Genomic DNA, 21,945 nt, shown 5'->3' with positions numbered 1-21,945 from the left:
CCGTTGAGTGTAAATGACTATTGCCCGGTTTCTGAGGTACATTTAGCGGTAGTTTATCTATTCAATAACGTTTTTCTGTATGAGTTTAAACGCTATTGAATAGCTTAACTACCGCTAAATGTACCTCAGAAACCGGAGGTTAGACAATTTTGCTTTTTTTTTGGACCTAGCAGTATTGATTTGAATTGCTACCAAATCGGCTAAGTACTCTTTTAGTCTATTTTTATGTTCGGTAGGTCTAAAAATTTATTTGAGGAGCTCGTGGCTTAGTTAACGACAGCCGCGCGGATCGATCTCTGAGGTTAAGCCACGCTTGCCGAGGTTGTTCTGTGGATGGGTGACCATCTGACACATATCGAGTTCCTCCGTGTTTCGGAAGGCACGTTAAATTGTGGGTCCCGGCTGTCATTTTCGAACATCTTTGACAGTCGTTAAAAGTAGTCAGAAGCTTGGAAGTCTGACAACCAGTCTTACCGAAGGGTATCGTGTTAATACCCAAGTAACTGGGTTGTGGAGGTCAGATAGGCAGTCGCTCCATGTAAAACACTGGTATCCAGCTGCATCCGGTGAGACTGGAAGCCAACTCCAACATAGTTTGGAAAAAAGGCTAAGCGAATATATAGGTCTGACAATTTCTTTAAAAGTAACATAAGTTTGTCTACTTACCCACGGGTACAGCGGTAGCTAGAAGACTGAAAATACCACTGATAACCATGGAACCACACGCCAGCCATCTACGACCCCATCTGAGAAAATTATATACGCTTTTAAGCATCTTCTGTATCATGGTTCAATTGGGTAGTTGACTGTAGCTCGATTCTCTACTACTATCGACTACCGACAACCGAACTGTCATCGAGAAATTTTGTATGAAAATCTGATCAGCGCCTCTGACGGGTGTCGTAGGAAACATTTTGGCAGTACATTCTAAATGTCAAATGTCGATAGCTAGCCGGTTGTCGGTAGTCGATAGTGGTAGAGAATCGAGGTACTGGGGTAACAAAAAATTATGAAACTTGTACTTATTCATATAAAATGCCCAGGCTATGTGCTGGTAAATAGTGTTGAAATCGTAATATTACAGACTGAAACATTCTATTAGACACTCATTTGGTATCAACGAAAAAACGAAACTGTGACGTCACAATTTCGCATTCCGTAAGGATCGTACCAAGTGGCGTTCTTATTTTATTAACGAGTTACGCACCTGAACTATTTGCAAGACAAAATCGATATGACCTATGTGTTAAATTAAGTATTAAGATTCTTATTATAAGTAAATATTACTTTAACTGCACGTTTGGCGCAGTGGTTTAAGCGGTCACCTCGCCGCAACAACCGTAGCGCCGCGTGTGGTGGGTTCGAATCCTACCCGGGACAAATCTTTGTGTGATGAGCACGAGTATTTGTTCTGAGCCTGGTTTTTAATTTATCTATATTAGTATATATTTAGAAGTATATAAGTATGTTTACCAGTTATTTGGTTACCATAGTACAAGCTCTGCTTAGTTTGGAATCAATTGACCGTGTGTGAGTTGTCCATTAATATTTATTTATTATTTATTTATAAATAGAAAATCAGCTTACCTATCAAGCACAGCTGTCAAAAACGTGTCAGCCGGGAGCTCAGTAGCGGACGCTATAGTGAAAGTTAAGAATATATCCAGGCCTAGCGAGCCCACGTTCCTGACATGGCCATCAAAGACCAGAGATATGGCCATCCAGATGACGATCAGGAGGATGGCGTTGCGGCGAAGACGGGGGGTCTTGAACAGGTCCAACACGGAGTAAGTGCGGCATTCTGCTTCTGATTCTTTGATGGTCTTTAGAGATGATTCCTGGAAATTAAGATGGGTGTTAGAAGATAGCGTGGTGGACTTAAGGCCTAACCCCTCTTTTTTACGGGAGGCGACCCTTGTCACACAGGGGGACATTAATGTGTAAAATTTATTATGTCCGTATACCCAGCAGGGCCCTTCGTCTGATTCGATTGAATACTAAAGTTTCACTTAGGTAATATTTTATACCTTCCGAATAGTGTAAGTAAAATAATTGTACCTCAACAGTTATGCGAGAAAATTGAATTAATTTCCAGCAGGGCCCTCCGTGGTTTGAAGGTCTTCAGACCTGTAGTGTATGTGCCTGTATAGCGGTGCATTAGTACCTTTAGATTACCTTTGTTTTCTTGAAAAAAAGTTATTAGTTTATAAGAAATATACCTAGAAAATGTTTATAATGCCAGCAGGGCCCTTTTTTGTTTTGGGGGTTTCAGTCCAAACAATCATATTTCCTAGCAGCATTCTATTTGTACTTTTCAAAAAACTTATCGCTTAATTCAAATAATGAATAATAATAAGTAAATAAATCAGATAAAAAAAATCTAAAAAAATAAAATTACTCTGATATCTAAAGATGGCTATACTTATTATTTGATTATTTATGTGATGCGACCAATGAAATAAAAATCAATTTGTATGTTATACTAGCTGTTGCCAGCGACTCCACCCGCGTGGTCAAATGAATGAGAGGTTTTACCGCGGTAAAAAGTAGCCTATGTCGCTCTCCAGTCTCCTAACTATCTATCTATAAAAAAAATCATAATTACCATAACATCGCTACATAATACATAAAAAAACTAACAAACACACTTTCGCATTTATAATATTAGTAAGGTTTAGGCAGGTACGTAGTTGAATATCTTCGAAAAACAGTTTTTTGAAAAGTACAAATAGAATGCTGCTAGGAAATATGATTGTTTGGACTGAAACCCCCAAAACAAAAAAGGGCCCTGCTGGCATTATAAACATTTTCTAGGTATATTTCTTATAAACTAATAACTTTTTTTCAAGAAAACAAAGGTAATCTAAAGGTACTAATGCACCGCTATACAGGCACATACACTACAGGTCTGAAGACCTTCAAACCACGGAGGGCCCTGCTGGAAATTAATTCAATTTTCTCGCATAACTGTTGAGGTACAATTATTTTACTTACACTATTCGGAAGGTATAAAATATTACCTAAGTGAAACTTTAGTATTCAATCGAATCAGACGAAGGGCCCTGCTGGGTATACGGACATAAATTTATTTTGTTTCGTATTATAAAAGTTATGTTACAATTAGGACAGTCTGTTGGTGTTTTTGGTAGCGTGTCTAGCTATTTTTCATTAATAAAATAGATCAGAATTATTTGTTTTGGATATAAAAGCCAGGATGACATTGTATGAAAAATATTATTTATATAGTGAGAGTTTACTCAAAATAATTAATATAGCTTTGTACGTTAAAATAATTGCGGTTTTTTTACTAAACAGTGAGCCTCGCTACAATGGAATACTAAGAAGTTTATAAAAAAGTTATAAAGAACTTACGGTAAAATCGCTGAGTACTTTCTCTGGAATTTTAGTCTTGTTGATTCTCTCGAATTTCTTCAGAATCGTTAGAGCTCTGTCTATCTTGCCTTGGGACACCAACCATCTGGAAAATAACATTATATTCACATAAATATCGTATGATAAAAACATTCTAGTTTTACCTAGTGGAGGCACTTATATCTACTAAGAATTGCTCTTATGTCGCGGGAACTTTTACAAACAAACAAACAACGGGCATAAAGTACATGCTGGACCCAAAACAACTAAGTATTTATGGATCGTACAAATAATTGTTCTGAGTAGGAATCGAACCTACGACCTCTTGACTCACTGGTGTCTTTGTAGTGATCACTTTATACAGTACGCCACGATGGAGGTCATACTTTTATTTATTTTCTACTTATTGCATTTATAGTTCAAAAGTTCCTACTAAAATTATTACTGCAAATTTCTGTCTGTCTAGTTGCTACATTTATACAGTAAAACCGCTGATTATGATCAAGTAAAGATGCATGTCAAACATAGGTCACATTTTATAAAAAAGCAACCCTTAAAAAGATGAAATAAGGAATAAAAGTTTGCAAAAAAAAATAGCTAGTATTTTGTTCGAGGAAATGTGCAGGTTTGTACTTTTACCTCAAAACGAATAAACCGATGTGAAATAAATGCAGGTCGATAGTCTATATTTTTGGTATATTTTAGAATATGTCTCAAAAGAAATGACTACAATTTTCAACAAAAAACATGAATTCATAAATGAGTAATTAAGTAAATAAGTTATAGTAGTTTATAGTAACTAGTTGACCTCTCACATTCCCAAGATTTTTTATCTGTTTCTGTATGGTCAGTAAAAGTATGCAAGGACAGTGAGTAAACGTAATCTTCAACAAAAGTATTCATTAATACACTACCTACATTGTATTGCCCAAATTTGGAGCCTGATTTTACCAAAAATGTTTTTTCGACTTCGACTAATTGACGTTTAGACTATATCGCTGATTCTTGGCAGCATTTTTGGCACACGGAAGAAATTTTTGTTCTATTTTGGACTAGTGGTCGTTGGGTAGTGGAAATCCTTCCCGTGTAAATACCGATCTCTCAGGCACTCCGGGATAAAATGTAACCTATGTGTTATTCTGTATCTTCAGCTACGTATTTACCAAATTTAATCGTAATCTGTTCTGTAGTATATATACGTGAAAGAGTAACAAATATCCATACATACTCACAAACTTTCGCATTTATAATATATTAGCTTTTACCCGCGACTTCGTCCGCCACGTAAACTTTCCCAAGGGAATGTGTCATTTTCCCGGGTAAAAAGTAGCCTATGTCTTCGGGTATCAAAATATCTCCATACGAAATTTCATGCAAATTGGTTCAGTAGTATATACGTGAAAGAGTAATAAACATCCATACATGCTCACAAACTTTCGCATTTATAATATAAGTAGGGTATATTCGCTTAGCCTTTGTTCCAAACTATGTTGGAGTCGGCTTCCAGTCTCACCGGATGCAGCTGAATACCAGTGTTTTACATGGAGCGATTGCCTATCTGACCTCCACAACCCAGTTACTTAGGTATTAACACGATACCCTTCGGTAAGACTGGTTGTCAGACTTTCAAGCTTCTGACTACTGTTAACGACTGTCAAAGATCTTCGAAAATGACAGCCGGGACCCACAATTTAACGTGCCTTCCGAAACACGGAGAAACTCGATATGTTTAGGATGGTCACCCATCCACGGAACAACCTCGGCAAGCGTAGCTTAACCTCAGAGATCGATCCGTGCGGCTGTTGTAAACTAAGCCACGAGCTTTAATATATATATATATAATATAAGTAGGGTAACACCTCAAAACTTTTAAACTATGGGTTACATGTTTAATGTATAATAGAATACAGGAATTGGTTAGAATAAGGTTGCACTCGCAACACACACAGTCAGCCTGCGACCACGGCGAGTGCAACCTGCGCCGAAACGTTAGGCACTTTAAGGTAAAATGCGTGTTCGCGTTAATTCCCGTATTCTATAATTTTAAGGCAAAATAGGATAACACCTACCTAGCACTCTCCGGGACCAGCCAAGGCGTCAGAATAGCCAGTGCGAACGGCAGACTAGTGCCCATAGCGAACATCCTCCAGTCATCAGCCCACAGCGCAATCCAGGGTAGAAGAGAGGCAGCCAGAGTGAAGAACAGCGCAATAGACATGTTGGCTACGAAGGTACGCCATTTTGGGCCTACATACTCCAAGACTGGAATGGAAAAAGATGCGGAATTAGCATGATTTATGCCAAGTTTCTGAGGTACATTTAGCGGTAGTTTATCTATTTGATAGCGTTTAAATTCATATAAAAAAAACGCTATTGAATAGATAAACTACCGCTAAATGTACCTTAGATACCGGGGGTTAATCAATAGCCTTTCTTCCAACTATGTTGGAGTCGGCTTCCAGTCTCACTGGATGCAGGTGAATATCAGTATTTTACATGGAGCGACTGCCTTTCGGACCTCCACAACCCAGTTACCAGTTTACGATACCCTTCGGTAAGACTGGTTGTCAGACTTTCAAGCTTCTGATTACTGTTAACGCCTGTCAAATATTAAAAAAAATGACAGGCGGAACCCACAATTTAACGTGCCTTCCGAAACACGAAGGAACTTAATATGTATAAGATGGTTACTCATCCACAGAACAACTTCGGCAAGAGTAGCTTAACCACAGAGATTGATCCGCGCGGCTGTTGTTAACTAAGCCATCTACTATTGAAATTAATTACTGCTAATTACAATTTATAGAATACCCTAGGCTAGATTCAATATGTAGAAGTATTTCTTACCAAGGATGTACATCATAGTGAAACAGTTATCAAACGCCAATCCCACGAGGAACCTGCACATAGCGAAAGACCAGAAACTGTCGCAGAAAGCCGTGCCCACTCCCGCTGTGAAACCAAGGAGATTGGTGCCTGGAAGAGAGGAGAACAAGTTTATAAAATATATAGTTAATAAACAATGGACACAAGGCCTAACCCTTCCCTCCTTACGGGAGGAGACCCTTGTCCAGCAGTGGGACATTAATGGGTTAAATTTATTATAATAAACAATAGATACTTTTGGATAATCATACACGGTCATCTGTTCCCTAACTAAGCAGAACTTGTACTGTAACCAGATAAATGATAAACATACTAATATACTTCTAAATACATACTTATAGAGATAAATAAATAAATATTATTGGACAGTCACACACGGTCATTTGATTACAAACTAAGCAGAGCTTGTACTATGGTAACCAGACAACGCCATTGCCGTTGCCGACTTTTGGTCGAAACATATCTGAATATATATCTAATTATTATTATAACACATATATATATATATATTTACATAATAATACATATACTCGTATTTATTTACTGTTTATATAAAACTGGAGGTACCTAAAAAAAAAAAAAAAAAAAACACTTTAGAAACCATTGACACGAAGAAGAAGACTGATAAACGTACTTACATACTTCTAAATATATACTTACATAGATAAATTTACAATCAGGCTCAGAACACATACTCGTGATCATCGTACAGATATTTGTCGGGCTGGGAATCGAACCACCACATAAATTAATGCGCCAAACGTGCAATTAATTTAAAGGGGGATCCGAATTCAAATGCTTAATTGTCCAAGTTATATTTTCTGGATGCATATTAAATATATACATAAGATCACCAATAGGGTTAGGTACAAGAGAACCCCACTAAGTATGATCTTAAAAACTTTCCTTGCTTCATCCACATCCATACGTTTGATAAATCGGTTGTCGTACTTATTTCCGTAATCTAAGCATAATTTACGATCAGTAAAATCATCTAAATATAGCTTAAAATATGTCTTAATTGATTTACGAAATGCAACACCCAGACGACATTGAACTGAGATGCAATAATTACAAGTTAAATTATTAATTATTCAACATCGCTTCCGATGTTTGCAACATCAATAATTACACAATTTTCGTATGAGTTGAGAAAGTGTCACCTTGCTATATTTACCAATGCACCAAGTTGTTTCTTTTTAAATGTTTCTTAAGCACTAATATATCCGCGGGGCTTCGCTCTCATCTACATTTTTTTGTTACTATTTTTTTCACAAAACATCGTGATGAAACCTTGCATGCCTAAATTATTTTAAATATATTTCTTGAGGGCATGCAATGTCCCCAACCCGCACTTGGCCAGCGTGGTTAACTCAAAGCCAAACCTCTCCCTTACTCGGGAGAAGACCCTTGCCCAGCAGTGGGATAGTTATGTGTTAGAAAACAATGTATTTTTCTCTAATATGTTATTTTCAAACCATTACTGTCCCACTGCTGGGCAAGGGTCTCCTCCCAAACGAGGGGGAGAGGTTAAGCCTTGGGTCCACCACGCTGGCCAAGTGCGGGTTGGGGACTTTGCATGCCCTTTTCAATGTATTGAACAAATAATATTAAATTATATAAAAACCTTTATAATGTTTAAAGCAATAATTTAGATCTACAAAGTATGTATATGTATTTAAATTATTTATATTTGTGGAAAAATTACTTTCTAGCAAGATAAAAAAGATGCGCGTATAACATTCTGCAATACCTCAACGATATTTTCAAATACAAATATACCCATAGAAACCTTTGGACCTTAGCTACAAACTTACCAACAAGAGCTGGTATTCTCCCGTACTTATCAGCTATCCAGCCGAAGACCAGACCACCAACGATGGCTCCACAGAAGAAGATGGCCTGAGCTGTAGCCGCCAAGTTGTCCTTCTCACAAACCCAGTCCAACTGAAAACAGAAATATATTTATTAATTAATCATACCTAATGGTTTCTGCCGGCCCTTATGGGAAAAGGGGCGTGGTATTATGTATGTATGTAACTATGTGGGTAGTACTAGTAACCGGCGGTCCTGTATGACAAGATGTATGGATTTAAAAGCAAAATATGTTTGTAGGGATCCTAGCAATTGGCGTTCTTTGGAATTGCTTATTTCCATTGGAGAAAGGCCTTATTTTTATAATGTATTATTATTATTATTAGAATTAACATTATAATTTTTCCACCAGTAAAGGAAAACATGATAATGAAACCTTGTATGTCTGAGAGTTCTAAAAAACGGTTCTTAAAGGAGCACCAAGTCTCTCTTAGGCCTAACCTCTTTCTCGTTTCGAGACGATACCCTTGCTCTTTCAGCAATAAGACAGAAATGGGTTGCTGGCTTTTTACGTGCTCACCAAAACACGGAGAGACGCTCAACTCAAATACAACTGTACATTATCTATGTAACGACTGCGTTACTTAACTCACTGATCGCTTACCGTCAGATGAGCGCTGCTACACTCGAGCTATTACAAATATGCGAGCTACCTCTCTATCAAAATAATCATAGGAATGTGACAATGTGTAAGTGTGAGCGAGAGAGTGCAACAACGTGACATAGTTCGTACGTTTGTAATGGCCCGGAGGTTTGAGTACCTCAAATGGATTCAGGACTAAGAATGTCAAGACCAGAGTTTATAGACAGTGTCGGTTTTCTTCGTGGGAACATACTTTACAGTAATTACACCGTTAATCTTGCTGAGTACTATTGTATTGTAATTACTTGTTTAAGATTATCCATCGTTGTAACCAAATGAAAAGAGAATAAGGTGTTAAAAATTAATGGCTGACCCGTTAAAGTTTAGCTGCCTCTTATTTTAACGGTAAAGGAAAATATTGACATGAAACGTAGCATGTTTGAGAGTTCTTTAAAAACAGTTCTTGAAGGGACATAAAGTCCCGATCCGCACTTGGCCAGCGTGGTGGACTCAAGGCTTAACCCCTCTATCATTCCGGGAGGAGACGCTTGCCCAGCAATGGTTTTTTTTTTATTTTCATTCATCTCGGTCGGTCAATCGGTTGATTCCTGAGTTATGCGTTTATTATAGTAACACATTTTAGCGATTAATTTTTACATTTAAAAGAAAGAAACATTTTTAGCGAAATCAGTACAGCCGTTCTTTGGTATTCGATTCATTATTTTTGTAAAATTATATTTAAGACGGGAAAAAGTGATTATGGAGATAAAAAAAACAAAAATAAATATGTATGTGGGACTGCGCTTGTTCAACCTAGTTTCAAAGTTGTTCAAGCTTAACGACTGTTATCTTAATTGACAACCACCGGGACCGAATTTTAAACGTGCCCTCCGAAGCACGGAGACGCCTATTTCAAATGCAACCATGCGGTCACCCATCTATGGAATGACGCCACTGATCGTTTACCGACCGGTGAGCGCAACTGGCTATGACTTAGTAATAAATAATATAATTAGTAGTACATACCTCAGAGGCTATAGTATCATACGGCACATCACTCTTGTTATACTCCCAGCCGTACTGGCAAGCGACCACGGGCCACTCATCATCAGGAGTCGTTCTGCCTTCAGCCAAGGCCTGCTTGAAGTCGGTGGAGTACATCTTGCAACGGTCGTGGGAGAACGGCCCGTTTGAGGGGGGGATGGCTAGAGCTCGGCTGGAAAAGAAAGAGAATTTTCTTAAAGAAACTGAAAAAACATTGTCTGATGTTGTTGTTGTGAATTTTGGCACCTTCCACGCAAGTGGTCACAGGTTCGAACCCGAGGCAACACACCATTGACTTTGAAGTTATGTGTGTATTAGAAATGATTATCACTTGCTCTAACGGTGAAGGAAAAACATCGTGAGGAAACCTTGCATGCCAAAATTTGTTTAATACATTTATTGAGGGCATGCGAAGTCCCCAACCCGCACTTGGCCAGCGTGGTGGACTCAAGGCCTAATCCCTTCCTCATTACGGGAATGGGTTAAATTTATTATTATTTTAATTTATATTGTCTGATGTCTTAAAGAATTATTTAGGTTAATATAGTTGCTTAAAAGTTCGGTGATTCAATATTATTTATATACATAGATATCGAACTCTTCGTGCGCGTATTCTAGTTGCACTTAGCCTGTTTTTATTAGAAATCGTGTTCTCAATTTATTACATCATATTATTTCCTTTGTAAAAACATTATACTTCTTCATGCCGTCGGATAAAAAGCGTTGATTCAATTAAGTACAGTTTTTTGTAGTTTTAAATCAAACTAAAATAGTCTGTGAGTTTTTTGTTAGAAGTCTGTTTTAGAGGCATTTTGTGATCTATGATTTTATTTTGTTTTAGTTAATCAGTTTTAAAGCTCCCTTCTGTTGTAATAAGGATGAGAAGGTTCTTAGTTTACTGCAATGACCTAGAGCAGGTTGCAAAACTAAGGGTGGCGAAATTTAATTCCGATGTTTTATTCATAGTTAAGTTAAAATATAAACGACTGCTGTTATTGTTAAAAAAGGGAACCTTATCAGTAGATACACAGAGAAGTACTATTTTTAAGTTTTCCGACTGAATTGATTTTCTGGGAGTCTTAAAACAAATTGTTTCCTTGTAAGAACCTAACCTAACTTTGATTTAGCGGCCCATGGAATCGAGAAATAGCACAGGAAATGGGGATTTAACTGCACGTTTGGCGCAGTGGTTTAAGCGGTCACCTCGCCGCAACAACCGTAGCGCCGCGTGTGGTGGGTTCGAATCCCACCCGGGACAAATCTTTGTGTGATGAGCACGAGTATTTGTTCTGAGCCTGGATGTCAATTTGTCTATATAAGTATGTATTTAAAAATATATAAGTATGTTTATCAGTTATTTGGTTACCATAGTACAAGCTCTGCTTAGTTTGGAATCAAATGACCGTGTGTGAGTTGTCCAATGATATTCATTATTATTATTTATTATTTGAAAAGAAATATGGAAATTCTATATAGAAAAAAGGCATAAATAACAAACAAATCGTCATATTTTTATTAAAAAAAAACAGTCACGTTTCCCGGATACAACGTAGTGGGCGATTTTTTCGCGAAATAATTTCAATTAATCGTAATATTATAAGGAAATTAGACAAAAGCCGTCTTACTTGCACCATTAGACATGACCTTAAGTCATTTATTGACCTTTGCTATTGTCAATTGACCTTTCAGAAGGTCAAATCACAATTGAGTTTTTTAGGAAGGAGTAAAGATGGTTGGGCATGTGGAATTTTAATTTGTTTTTTGATAAATAAGTAGATCATAGTCTTTACATGAATTAAGAAAAAAGTGCTTCTTTCTGTTAGTATTTATTCAGGTTTTTTATTTGTTTGTCGTATGGTTAGTGGTCAACCTGGTGTCAAAGATGTCAATTTTTGGACCTATTTTTAGGTACAAAAACACTTTTAGAGCCCGAAAGAAATTTGGAGGCTCTCATAGCTGGGCTCACCGGTCTTTAAACGATCTATGGGTTAAGCAACCGTCGACGCGGTCATTCTATAGATGGGTGACCGCATAGTGGTATTTGAACTGAGCGTTTCCCTGCTTCGTAGGGCACGTTAAATGTCGGTCCCGGTTGTTGTCAATTAACATAGCAGTCGTTAAGCCACGTCAAGGTCCTTCGGGCGGCTTGAACAACTTTGACACTAGGTTGACCACTAACCATACGATAGACAGATAGGTTAAGGGTCTTCTCCTGAAAGAGGAAAGTGTTTAACCACTCTCAGGTACGCAAGGTTGTATCACGATGTTTTCCTTCACCGTTAGAACAAGACCATTATTTCTAATACACACATCACTTCGAAAAGTCACTTTTTATACAATATTTTTTCTTCACATACTTTTAATATAATTTAAATTAGATTATATACCCAAAACCATTACATTAATGTCTTCAAAGTTTTTATTGCTACTAATATAACAACAGGTTCAACCTTCATTTGAAGATATATAAAAACACTATTTATTTAGTTACTTGAAGATAAGCACAAAAAATTATGTGTCGTACAATCATTCGTGCATTGAACTGCATAATTTTTTCTAAGTGTCACTCACTTAACGATCAGAGAGTCAAGTTATCTAAGGCGAGGATAAGAAATAGATGGGTGGCCATTTAGAAGAAAGCGATTTCAGCTGAGTGTCTCTGTGTTTCTTGTTCTTTAAAAATTGCGGTTGCAAACAATTAAGATAACAGTCGTTCAGTGTGTTATCATAACAGTCTACGAGTGGCTTGAATAAAATTTTTATACGTCTTCTATCGTATGGTTAGTGGTCAACCTAGTGTCAAAGTTCTTCAAGCCTGAAGGCTTTTAACATGTCTTAACGACTGTTATCTTAATTGACAACAACCGGGACCGACTTTTTACGCGCCCTCTGAAGCAAGGAGACGCTAAGTTCAAATACCACTATGCGGTCACCCATCTATGCAATGGCCGCGCCAAGTTTGCTTAACCCACGGATTGTTTACCGATCGGTGAGCGCAACTGGCTATGGGCGCTTCAAAGCCGGATAACCGGTCCGGATATCCGGTATAAGAAGGCTAACGTTTAACGTTTATACGCTTGTTAGCTTGAATAAGATAAAAGGGTAAAGATTCACGCTTTATTTAGAGGTCACGAACGTTTTTTTGGAGGCTGTTAGCTAATCAATTGTTAGTTGTTCAAAGTACTATAGGGCCGATTGTTTCAAATTACTTCGATTAAGGAACAATTCTGGCATTTTTTTGCTCAAAAAAGACAACTCCCGCACTAAGTATTGCTCTTGTGTCGCAGGGACTTTTACAAACAACGGACACAAAACACAACCAGGCCCGAAACAATTATTTGTGGATCACAACGTCGCTACCATTGCCTCAAGAGGTCGTGGGTTCGATTCGCACACGGAACAATTAATTATTTGTATAATCTACAAATAATTGTTTCGGGTCTGGTTGTACTTTGTGTCCGTTGTTTATATGTTTGTAAAAGTCACAGCGACACAAGAGCAATTCTTAGTACGGGCCTGTCTTAAAAAAAAGAAAAAAATTTATGAATAGTCACTCTTGACCAAAATGAGAAATATGTGAGGTGTATTACAAACACATCTGCCTACTCCTTCGGATGTAACAGACGTAATATTATGTATGCATGTATGTATGTATGTATTTACATATATAAATCCTTTGAGCGCGTTCCCACTATGTCGTGACGATAAATTTATCGTTGGACGACTGTCGTCTCTAGCTGTTCCCATTATAACGTTTTCGACGTCAATAAATTTTATAGTTTAGTGACTGTCGTATCCAGCCGTCCCCACAGTCACGATAATCTGTCGTCACTGCAAAAAATGTCGTAGACGAGACAGTAAGTCGTGTCGTTCTATATGTTAACACCTCCATTTAAACATATAAGCCACGACACTTAAAACTACACGATTATCTGTCGTCACGACATAGTGGTGACGCGCCCTTTGAGACGTCAAAACAAAAAACGTATTATCCTATAAGATAAGGAATAACCCATATTGTTTACTAGCTGACCCGCGCAACTTCGCTTGCGACACATAAGAGAGAATGGGTCAAAATTTTCCCCGTTTTTGTAATATTTTTCACTGGTACTCTGCTCCTATTGGTAGTAGCGTGATGATATGTAGCCTATAACCTTCCTCGATAAATGGATTATCTAACAGTGAAAGAATTTTTCAAATCGGACCAGTAGTTCCTGAGATTAGCGCGTTCAAACAAGCAAACAAACAAACAAACTCTTCAGCTTTATAATATTAGTATAGATTTTTTGTTGGTAACTGACCACAATAATGTAGTTCCGTATATAGATCCGGCTTATCTTCCCATAGACAAGATTGTTTATGATAAAGATGACATGATCACGACTATTGTCGGGAAAAGCCGAATGAAAACAATAGGATGTAATAAAAAATGCATATTCATATTATTGGGTAAAGTTTTAAATGTTATTCAAAAACTTATTTCTAAGAAAGTTTTTCAAACAATCTGTAATGCCTAGGCAAAACTACACAAAAAACGACTTTTTATTTTGTTTTGCAATCCCGCACTAACTAATAATTGTCGCGGGGACTTTTACAAACATACAAACAACGGACACAAAGCACAACCAGAGCCGAAACCACTATTTGTGGATTGCACAAATAATAATTGTGGCGTGTGGGAACCGAACCCACGACCTCTCGACGTCAAATATCTCCCATTTTGGTCAAGAGTGGTCATCAAGCATTTTCGAGAACAGAGATTTAATTTTTACACCAGTTATGCATATTGCACGCAAAAAACAATGGATGATTCGTTCAATTAAATTAATTGGTTCTATTAAATCAATTTTAGATTATTTTTAGACCCTGAATTGCTATTGTTGATTTTCATGGTCATATTTTAATAAACCAAAAATATAATCTTTTTAAAAATTTGCTTCGTGTAGTTGTAGTAGACCAGAACCGAAATAACTATTTGTGGATCGCACTAATAATTGTTCCGTGTGGGAATCGACCCCATGACCTCCAGACGCAATAGTCGCGGCGTGGTGACCACTGTGCCCCGGAGGCAAGCCTATTTCCATATACAGGGGACGTTACCAAACTCTTGGCTACTATTGAGAATATTCTAACTGACTCGGGAATAGAACCCGAAACCTCTAGTTCAGCAGTCGTATACACTAGAACTCCGAGAGGCGGTTAACTATATAAATAAAATAAATTTAAATAAATATCATTGGATAACTCACACACGGTCATTTGATTCCAAACTAAACAGAGCTTGTACTATGACAACCAAATAAATGATAAACATACTTATATACTTCTAAATACATACTTATATAGATTAATTAACAACCAGGCTCAGAACAAATACTCGTGCTCATCACACAAATATTTGTCCCGGTTGGGATTCGAACCCACCACACGCGCCACTTTAATCACTGCGTCAAATGTGCAGTTAACGTACTTATATACTTAAGGCGCCATTAAAATAACTTTATATAACGTCTCAACGTGACTATAAAAGCAATAATAATGAATTATTCTCAACAATAATTGTTTTTTTCTTACAATATCTATTAGAAAATCATCAAGGAATACATTAATAGTAAAATACTAGTTTTTATGTAAAATATTTATGATAAATCGATGTTAAGTTATGACAATCATGCTGAAGAGATCTTTTTTATTTACTAGGTTTTTCCTGCGATTTTATTGACGAGAAAATAATATTTATCGGGGTAAAAAGATATATAAACTGTAAGAGAACTTAAATAAATAAAATTGACCCATTAATGTCCCACTGCTGGGCAAGGGACCATAATGAGGGCCCATAATGAGAGAGAGGTTAGGCCTAGAGTCCACCACGCTGACCAAGTGCGGGATAGGGACTTTGCATACCTTCAAGAACTGTTTTAAAGAACTCTCAGACATGCAAGGTTGCATCACGATGTTTTTCTTCACCGTTGGAACAAGTGATCATTATCATTTAAGACAACTTAATTCCAACAAATTCGTTGCGCAGTTTGAGCGTGATTAAGTAACAAATTTTAGTACAAACATACAAATTTCCACATTTGTAATATTAGTAAGATGTTACAAGGAAAATCATCGGAAAATTACTTTATTATAGCGCCATCTCTTGTCTAAAGTATGTATTAATTGGGCCACGTGAGTTTATTATAGGCTAGCTGACCCGCGCAACTTCGCTTGCGTCACATAAGAGAGAATGGGTGAAATTTTTCCCCGTTTTTGTAACATTTTTTACTGGTACTCTGCTCCTACTGGGCGTAGCGTGATGATACATAGCCTATAACCTTCCTCGATAAATGAGCTATCTAACACTGAAAGAATTTTTCAAATTGGACCAGTAGTTCCTGAGATTAGCGCGTTCAAACAAACAAACTCTTCAGCTTTATAATATTAGTATAGATAGTTTGTATTTAAAAGTAAGATGTACAACATTTTATGAGCAATTTAAACATTTACTAGATTCTAGCTACATATTTATTGTAAAAAATATGTGCTAAGTATTTCGTAATTGTATATGATTGATACTGGCGTTTATTATCTCAATTATTTCTGTAGGTAACTGCGAATAGAATAAACCAATATATCGAAAGAATATAAAATGTACTGGTACTATAAAGCTGAAGAGTTTGTTTGTTGGTTCGTTTGAACGCACTAATCTCAGGAACTAGTGGTCCGATTTGAAAAATTCGTTCAGTGTTAGATAGTCCATTTATCGAGGAAGGCTATAGGCTATATATCATTACGCAACGACCAATAGGAGCAGAGTAGCAACAAAAAATGTTACAAAAACAGGGAAAATTATGACCCATTCTCTCTTATGTGACGCAAGCGAAGTTGCGTAGGTCAGCTAGTCTCAAATACGAGTAAAAATACTGTGTCGAAAAATATATTGTACCCGGATCATGAAAATGACGCAAGTTAAATTGAACCTGTAATTTCAGTTGTAAAATCAATTTTTATGAACAAATTGCGTACATTTGTTAAAAGTATGCGGATACGTATTGTTGCGTTATTTTAGGAGTACCCTTGATTTTATAAAACTATTACTTTCACATTTATTATCAATTTGTGTGCAGTCACTTCCCGGTTTTTAAATATTAACATTCGCTTCACGCATGTTATACTTATAGTATAAGCAGAATGAAACAACCGTATCGTTTATCAGTCCCATGTAATAGGGGGCGAGCCTATTGCCATATACCGGGCACGTTACCTAACTCCCGACTGCCATATGCATACAAATCTTTGTATGATGAGCACGAGTATTTGTTCTGAGCCTGGTTGTCAATGTATCTTTATAAGTATGTGTTTAGAAGTATATAAGTATGTTTATCAGTTATCTGGTTACCATAGTACAAGCTCTGCTTAGTTTGAAATCAAATGACCGTGTGTGAGTTGTCCAATGATATTTATTTATTAAATACATCATTCAACTGGGAACTGTAAAAAAATGCATTGATATTTATATTATATTAAAAGCAAAAGAATTTGACACTTTAATAAACCACTATACATATTTTATCATATTATTATCGTTCCATATTACTCACTAGCTGACCCGCGCAACTTCGCTTGCGTCACATAATAGGTCATAATTTTCCCCGTTTTTGTAACATTTTCCGTTGCTACTCCGCTCCTAATGGCCGTAGCGTGATGTTATATAGCCTATAACCTTCTTCGATAAATGAACTATCTAACACTGAAAGAATTATTCAAATCGGACCTGTAGTTCCTGAGATTAGCGCGTTCAAACAAACAAACAAACTCTTCGGCTTTATAATATTAGTATAGATTCATTCACAAAACTCGCTCGCTTTTGTTTTAAAACAAAGCATTTATTACTCAATAAAACAGCGAATGCCTCATAATATTTACATATATTTTGATATTTTACATATTAAAGCATATATTCTGGGTGGTTTTATAAATATTGATAGTTATTCGATGAATTTGACATTTTGTTGAATTGTCAATTCATCTGTCAAATGAGGAATAAGGAAATGCAAATGGCGGATGCAAGGGCGCGGGAAAAAAAGAATATATACTTAATATCTATCGGTCGGCAGACCAAAGCACTAAGTCAAGAAGTCGAACTTTACAGGAACAATAAAAAACGTTTTTTATTCCATCTTGGAATTTTCAAATCGTGCGAGGCTGATAAGGTACACCACTTAGTATGCTGGGAATTATTTCTCAGTGACTTAAGTGCTTTGGTCAGATGGCGTATTGAATTATTTGAAGTCGAGAGACCTAATAAAAAAAAAATCGATTTTTTTGACTTATGTTCTTTAGTCCGCCGATCCTACATATTAGTTGCTGAGCTGTAATACCTGAAATATGTACAAAATCGGTGTATTCTGAATTACTCTACATATATATGTAGCTTTAACAGGCATGATTCTATGTATGTAGTAGCCCGGAGTTTGGTAACGTGCCCGGTATATGGCATTAGGCTCGCTCCCTATTACAGGGACTAACATTGTTAATAGCGAAACACGGGTGTATTTCATACACCTCTGCCTATACATTTGGGTATGATTGATATAATGTGATAATAATATCCTCCTAGCTAATATCCGGCTAAGACTGGCAATTTCATTGTAACCGGCCAACGATGCAGGACTTTGTTTACAGTGTCCAAATGTATGCACAATAAACAATAATGAACACGGCCAGTTTGGAGTCAGGGGCAGGACCGACGGCTTTACGTGCTCTCCGAGGCACGGAGGTCTAAGATCTCAACTTCCTAACTCCGGACAATCTCTAAGAAAATCTTAACAGGAATACTAAGGTAAGTATTTTTGGCCCGACCCAGGATTCGAACCAGTTACAAACACTACCAAACGTGCCACGGAGGCAGTCAATTTGACTGCCTCTGTGGCGCTGTGGTTTAGGTCGCCACGCCGCTACTATTGCGTCGGTAGGTCGTCGATTCTCACACGGAACTATTATTTGTGCGATCCACAAATAATTGTTTCGGGTCTGGTTGTACTTTGTGTCCGTTGTTTGCATGTTTGTAAAAGTCCCCGCGACACAATTCTTAGTGAGGGAGTTGTTTTAAAAATAAAATGTATGGAAGTATGCTCTAAGTGTTAAATTCAGTGTTACCAAACCGCTAATCGGTAAACTATCTTTAAACTTAGATAGCTATCGAGGTAGGCACAAACAATTTTGCAAGGAAATCCTCAATTAATGTGTAAAAAATACAAGTTTTTTAACTTAAAAAAATGCTAATAAACGCGTTTGATCGCCCTTCGAATAATTTTGTAATTTTTGTGAAGATAAGCAGCTATTGGACTATATTTTGGTAATAAAAATCGGCTTTACAGTTTTTACTAATATTGGCAATGAGTAGATTCTGAAATGCGCAAAATGTGTTAAGGATTACTGGAAATATTTTTGAAATTTAGTTCGGAGTTCGATTTCAGGGTAAGGCAATGTTGTTTTCGGTACAGAAATATTCAGTAGGAACTGATATTTTGTATATGCGACTATTTAGTCAGTCAGTAATTTATTATAGTATTGTATTTACAACCTTGCATGCCTGGGAGTTCCTTAGGACAGTTCTTGAAGGTTTGCAAAGACCTTAACCCACACTTAGCCAGCGTGGTGGAGTCAAGGCCTAACAACTCCCTCATTACGGGAGAAGACCCTTGCCCAGGACATTAATGGGTTAAAAGGGTTATTTATATATATTTTTTTATCACTTTGTTCGATTAATTAATCGAACCTGCAACCTCACGATCAGCAGTCGTATACACTACCTACCACGCCGCAGAAGCAGTAATTATATGTATAACTAGCTGACCCGCGCAACTTCGCCTGCGTCACATAAGAGTGAATGGGTCAAGATTTTCCCCGTTTTTGTAACATTTTTTATTGCTACTCTGTTCCTATTGGTCGTAGCGTGATGATATATAGCCTATAGCCTTTCTCGATAAATGGACTATCTAACACTGAAAGAATTTTTCAAATCGGACCAGTAGTTCCTGAGATTAGCGCGTTCAAACAAACAAACAAACAAACAAACAAACTCTTCAGCTTTATAATATTAGTATAGATGCGAAAGTTTGGTGAGTATGTATGTATGGATGTTTGTTACTCTTTCACGCAAATACTACTGAACTGATTACGATGAAATTTGGTATGTAAGGTTCCAGAAGATCCAGAATAACACATAGGCTACTTTTTATCCCGGAGTTCCCGAGGGATCGGGACTTACACGGGAAGGGTTTCCACACGGACTAAGTCGCGGGCGGCCTCTAATGTATAATATAATATAATACATCAAAGTCAACCTTGATTAGTTATAGTACATAATATTTCGCATTACACTCGACCCTCAGTTATATACTTGAGACAATCATTACCCTACTTTGACAACTTGATTGATCGTCTCAACCTAAGTTGTGTTGATCTTATCTTGTACTAGCTGACCCGCGCAGCTCCGCTCACGCTTTCTTGTTATTATTAAATCACACGCATTTTAAAATCCACCTTTTACACCTTCTCTTGACTTCCACAAATAATTCAAGACCAAAATTAGCCAAATCAGTCCGGCAGTTTTCGAGTTTTAGCGAGACTAACGAACAGCAATTCATTTTTATATATATAGATTATGGTTAACATAGTCTACATAGCCTGCCTCTGTGGTGAAGTAGTTTACATCTCCATGTCGCTACCATTGCGTCAGGAGGTCGTGAGTTCGATTCCGAGAAAGAAAAATTGTTTGTGCGATCCACATATAATTTTAGGTCTGGTTGTGTTTTGCGTCCGTTATTTGTATGTTTGTAAAAGTCCCCGCGACGCAAGAGCAATTTATAGTGCGGAAGTTGCCTTCATGCGGTCACCCATCTATATAATGACTGCGCCAACGGTTGTTTAACCCACCGATTGTTGACGGTGATCACAACTGGCTATGAGTGAATAAATAAAATTGTACATCTCCATAAAAATATTATTACTTCAATAACAGTAAAACTCTTTGAACAATCAATTACACGTTTTCACAGGGTCAAGCATCGAACCTTTATTAATTCAGTTATTTATCTGAACAAAACGTTTGCGTGTATTTAATTCCTAACGTCAATTGAGATGTAAATGAAGTAATTAGGTGACACCATTATTTATAATTTAACTAGCTGACCCGGCAAACGTTGTTTTGTCATATAATAAAAAAAAGTGTTACTTAGAGGTATGAAAAATAGATGTTGGCCGATTCTCAGACATACTCAACATGCTCATAAAATTTCATGAGAATCTGTCAAGCCGTTTCGGAGGAATACGGTAAACAACATTGTGACATGGACATTTTATATATAAGATATGATTTTTTTTATTGATTTTTCTAAAGAATGTCTTTGTGCGGTCGACAGTGTATTCGATTGTTGACCATGTAGTCCCAGGTTCGTTTCCAAGGTCGGACAAAGTGCTCTTGTTATAAGTAGTTTGCTTATTTTACTTGCTCAAAGTTTACTGGGATTCTGTGAAAATTATGATCGACCCTAATTCTTTCTTTCCTAAATCTTTTTACGACCCTATGATAGTGCTATGAAAAGGCTAACTCTTTATATATCCAGGAATTGCCAATTAAATATAGATAGATAGGATCCTTCAAAATTAATTATCATCAAAAAATAAAACAATTTGGATTCAAATCCTCATGAAAAACACAAAAATTACATCAAAAAGTACTCACCGTTCTTCCACAGTCAAATTAGCGAGATCGGGCACCCAACACCAATGTTCTTCGGGCACAATAGTCATAAAAATTTGCGAAAAATACACAAATGCGACGAAAAACGCAAAAGGTATCATTAGCAAGAATAAAATCTTTTGATATAGTCCAAATTCTCCCACATATGGCAACAAATCGTCGAAGTCTGTAGCTTTTTTCTTTTCTTTTTCTGCTGGGGTCGTATTTTTTGGTATGGCAACATCGGTGCTGTCATTCTCATAGCCCTTGTTGACAAAACCTCCACTTAAATCTATATTTGATAAGTTGTTAGTCGTGTTTTGGGAATCATCCTCTTCTACGTAAGAATTCCTTTCTTGGGGTGCCATTTTGTTTATATCAAGATTTTTGCATAATATTTTTTGATGTCTGTGATCTGGAACAAAAGAAATAGAAATTAGTTGATTTAGTTTAA

At 36.9% G+C, this 21,945-nt stretch overlaps 1 protein-coding gene across 1 annotated transcript in view; it reads right to left on the bottom strand.

The window, feature by feature from the left end:
• Positions 1–21,945, bottom strand: part of LOC142984766 (organic cation transporter protein-like) — a 46,044-nt gene that overhangs the window by 4,441 nt on the left and 19,658 nt on the right. Inside the window, exons 2-9 of the mRNA XM_076132554.1 lie at positions 21,495–21,906; positions 9,743–9,932; positions 8,076–8,205; positions 6,220–6,348; positions 5,442–5,634; positions 3,373–3,478; positions 1,588–1,838; positions 667–746 (exon numbers count right to left, since the gene is read on the bottom strand). Coding sequence (XP_075988669.1) covers positions 667–746; positions 1,588–1,838; positions 3,373–3,478; positions 5,442–5,634; positions 6,220–6,348; positions 8,076–8,205; positions 9,743–9,932; positions 21,495–21,859 — 1,444 coding nt within the window. The 5' untranslated portion in view covers positions 21,860–21,906. The remainder of the gene's footprint in view (positions 1–666; positions 747–1,587; positions 1,839–3,372; positions 3,479–5,441; positions 5,635–6,219; positions 6,349–8,075; positions 8,206–9,742; positions 9,933–21,494; positions 21,907–21,945) is intronic.

The sequence above is a fragment of the Anticarsia gemmatalis genome, chromosome 28, assembly GCF_050436995.1.
Source record: "Anticarsia gemmatalis isolate Benzon Research Colony breed Stoneville strain chromosome 28, ilAntGemm2 primary, whole genome shotgun sequence".
NCBI lineage: Eukaryota > Metazoa > Arthropoda > Insecta > Lepidoptera > Erebidae > Anticarsia > Anticarsia gemmatalis.
This window is presented reverse-complemented; position numbering and strand designations above follow the sequence as displayed.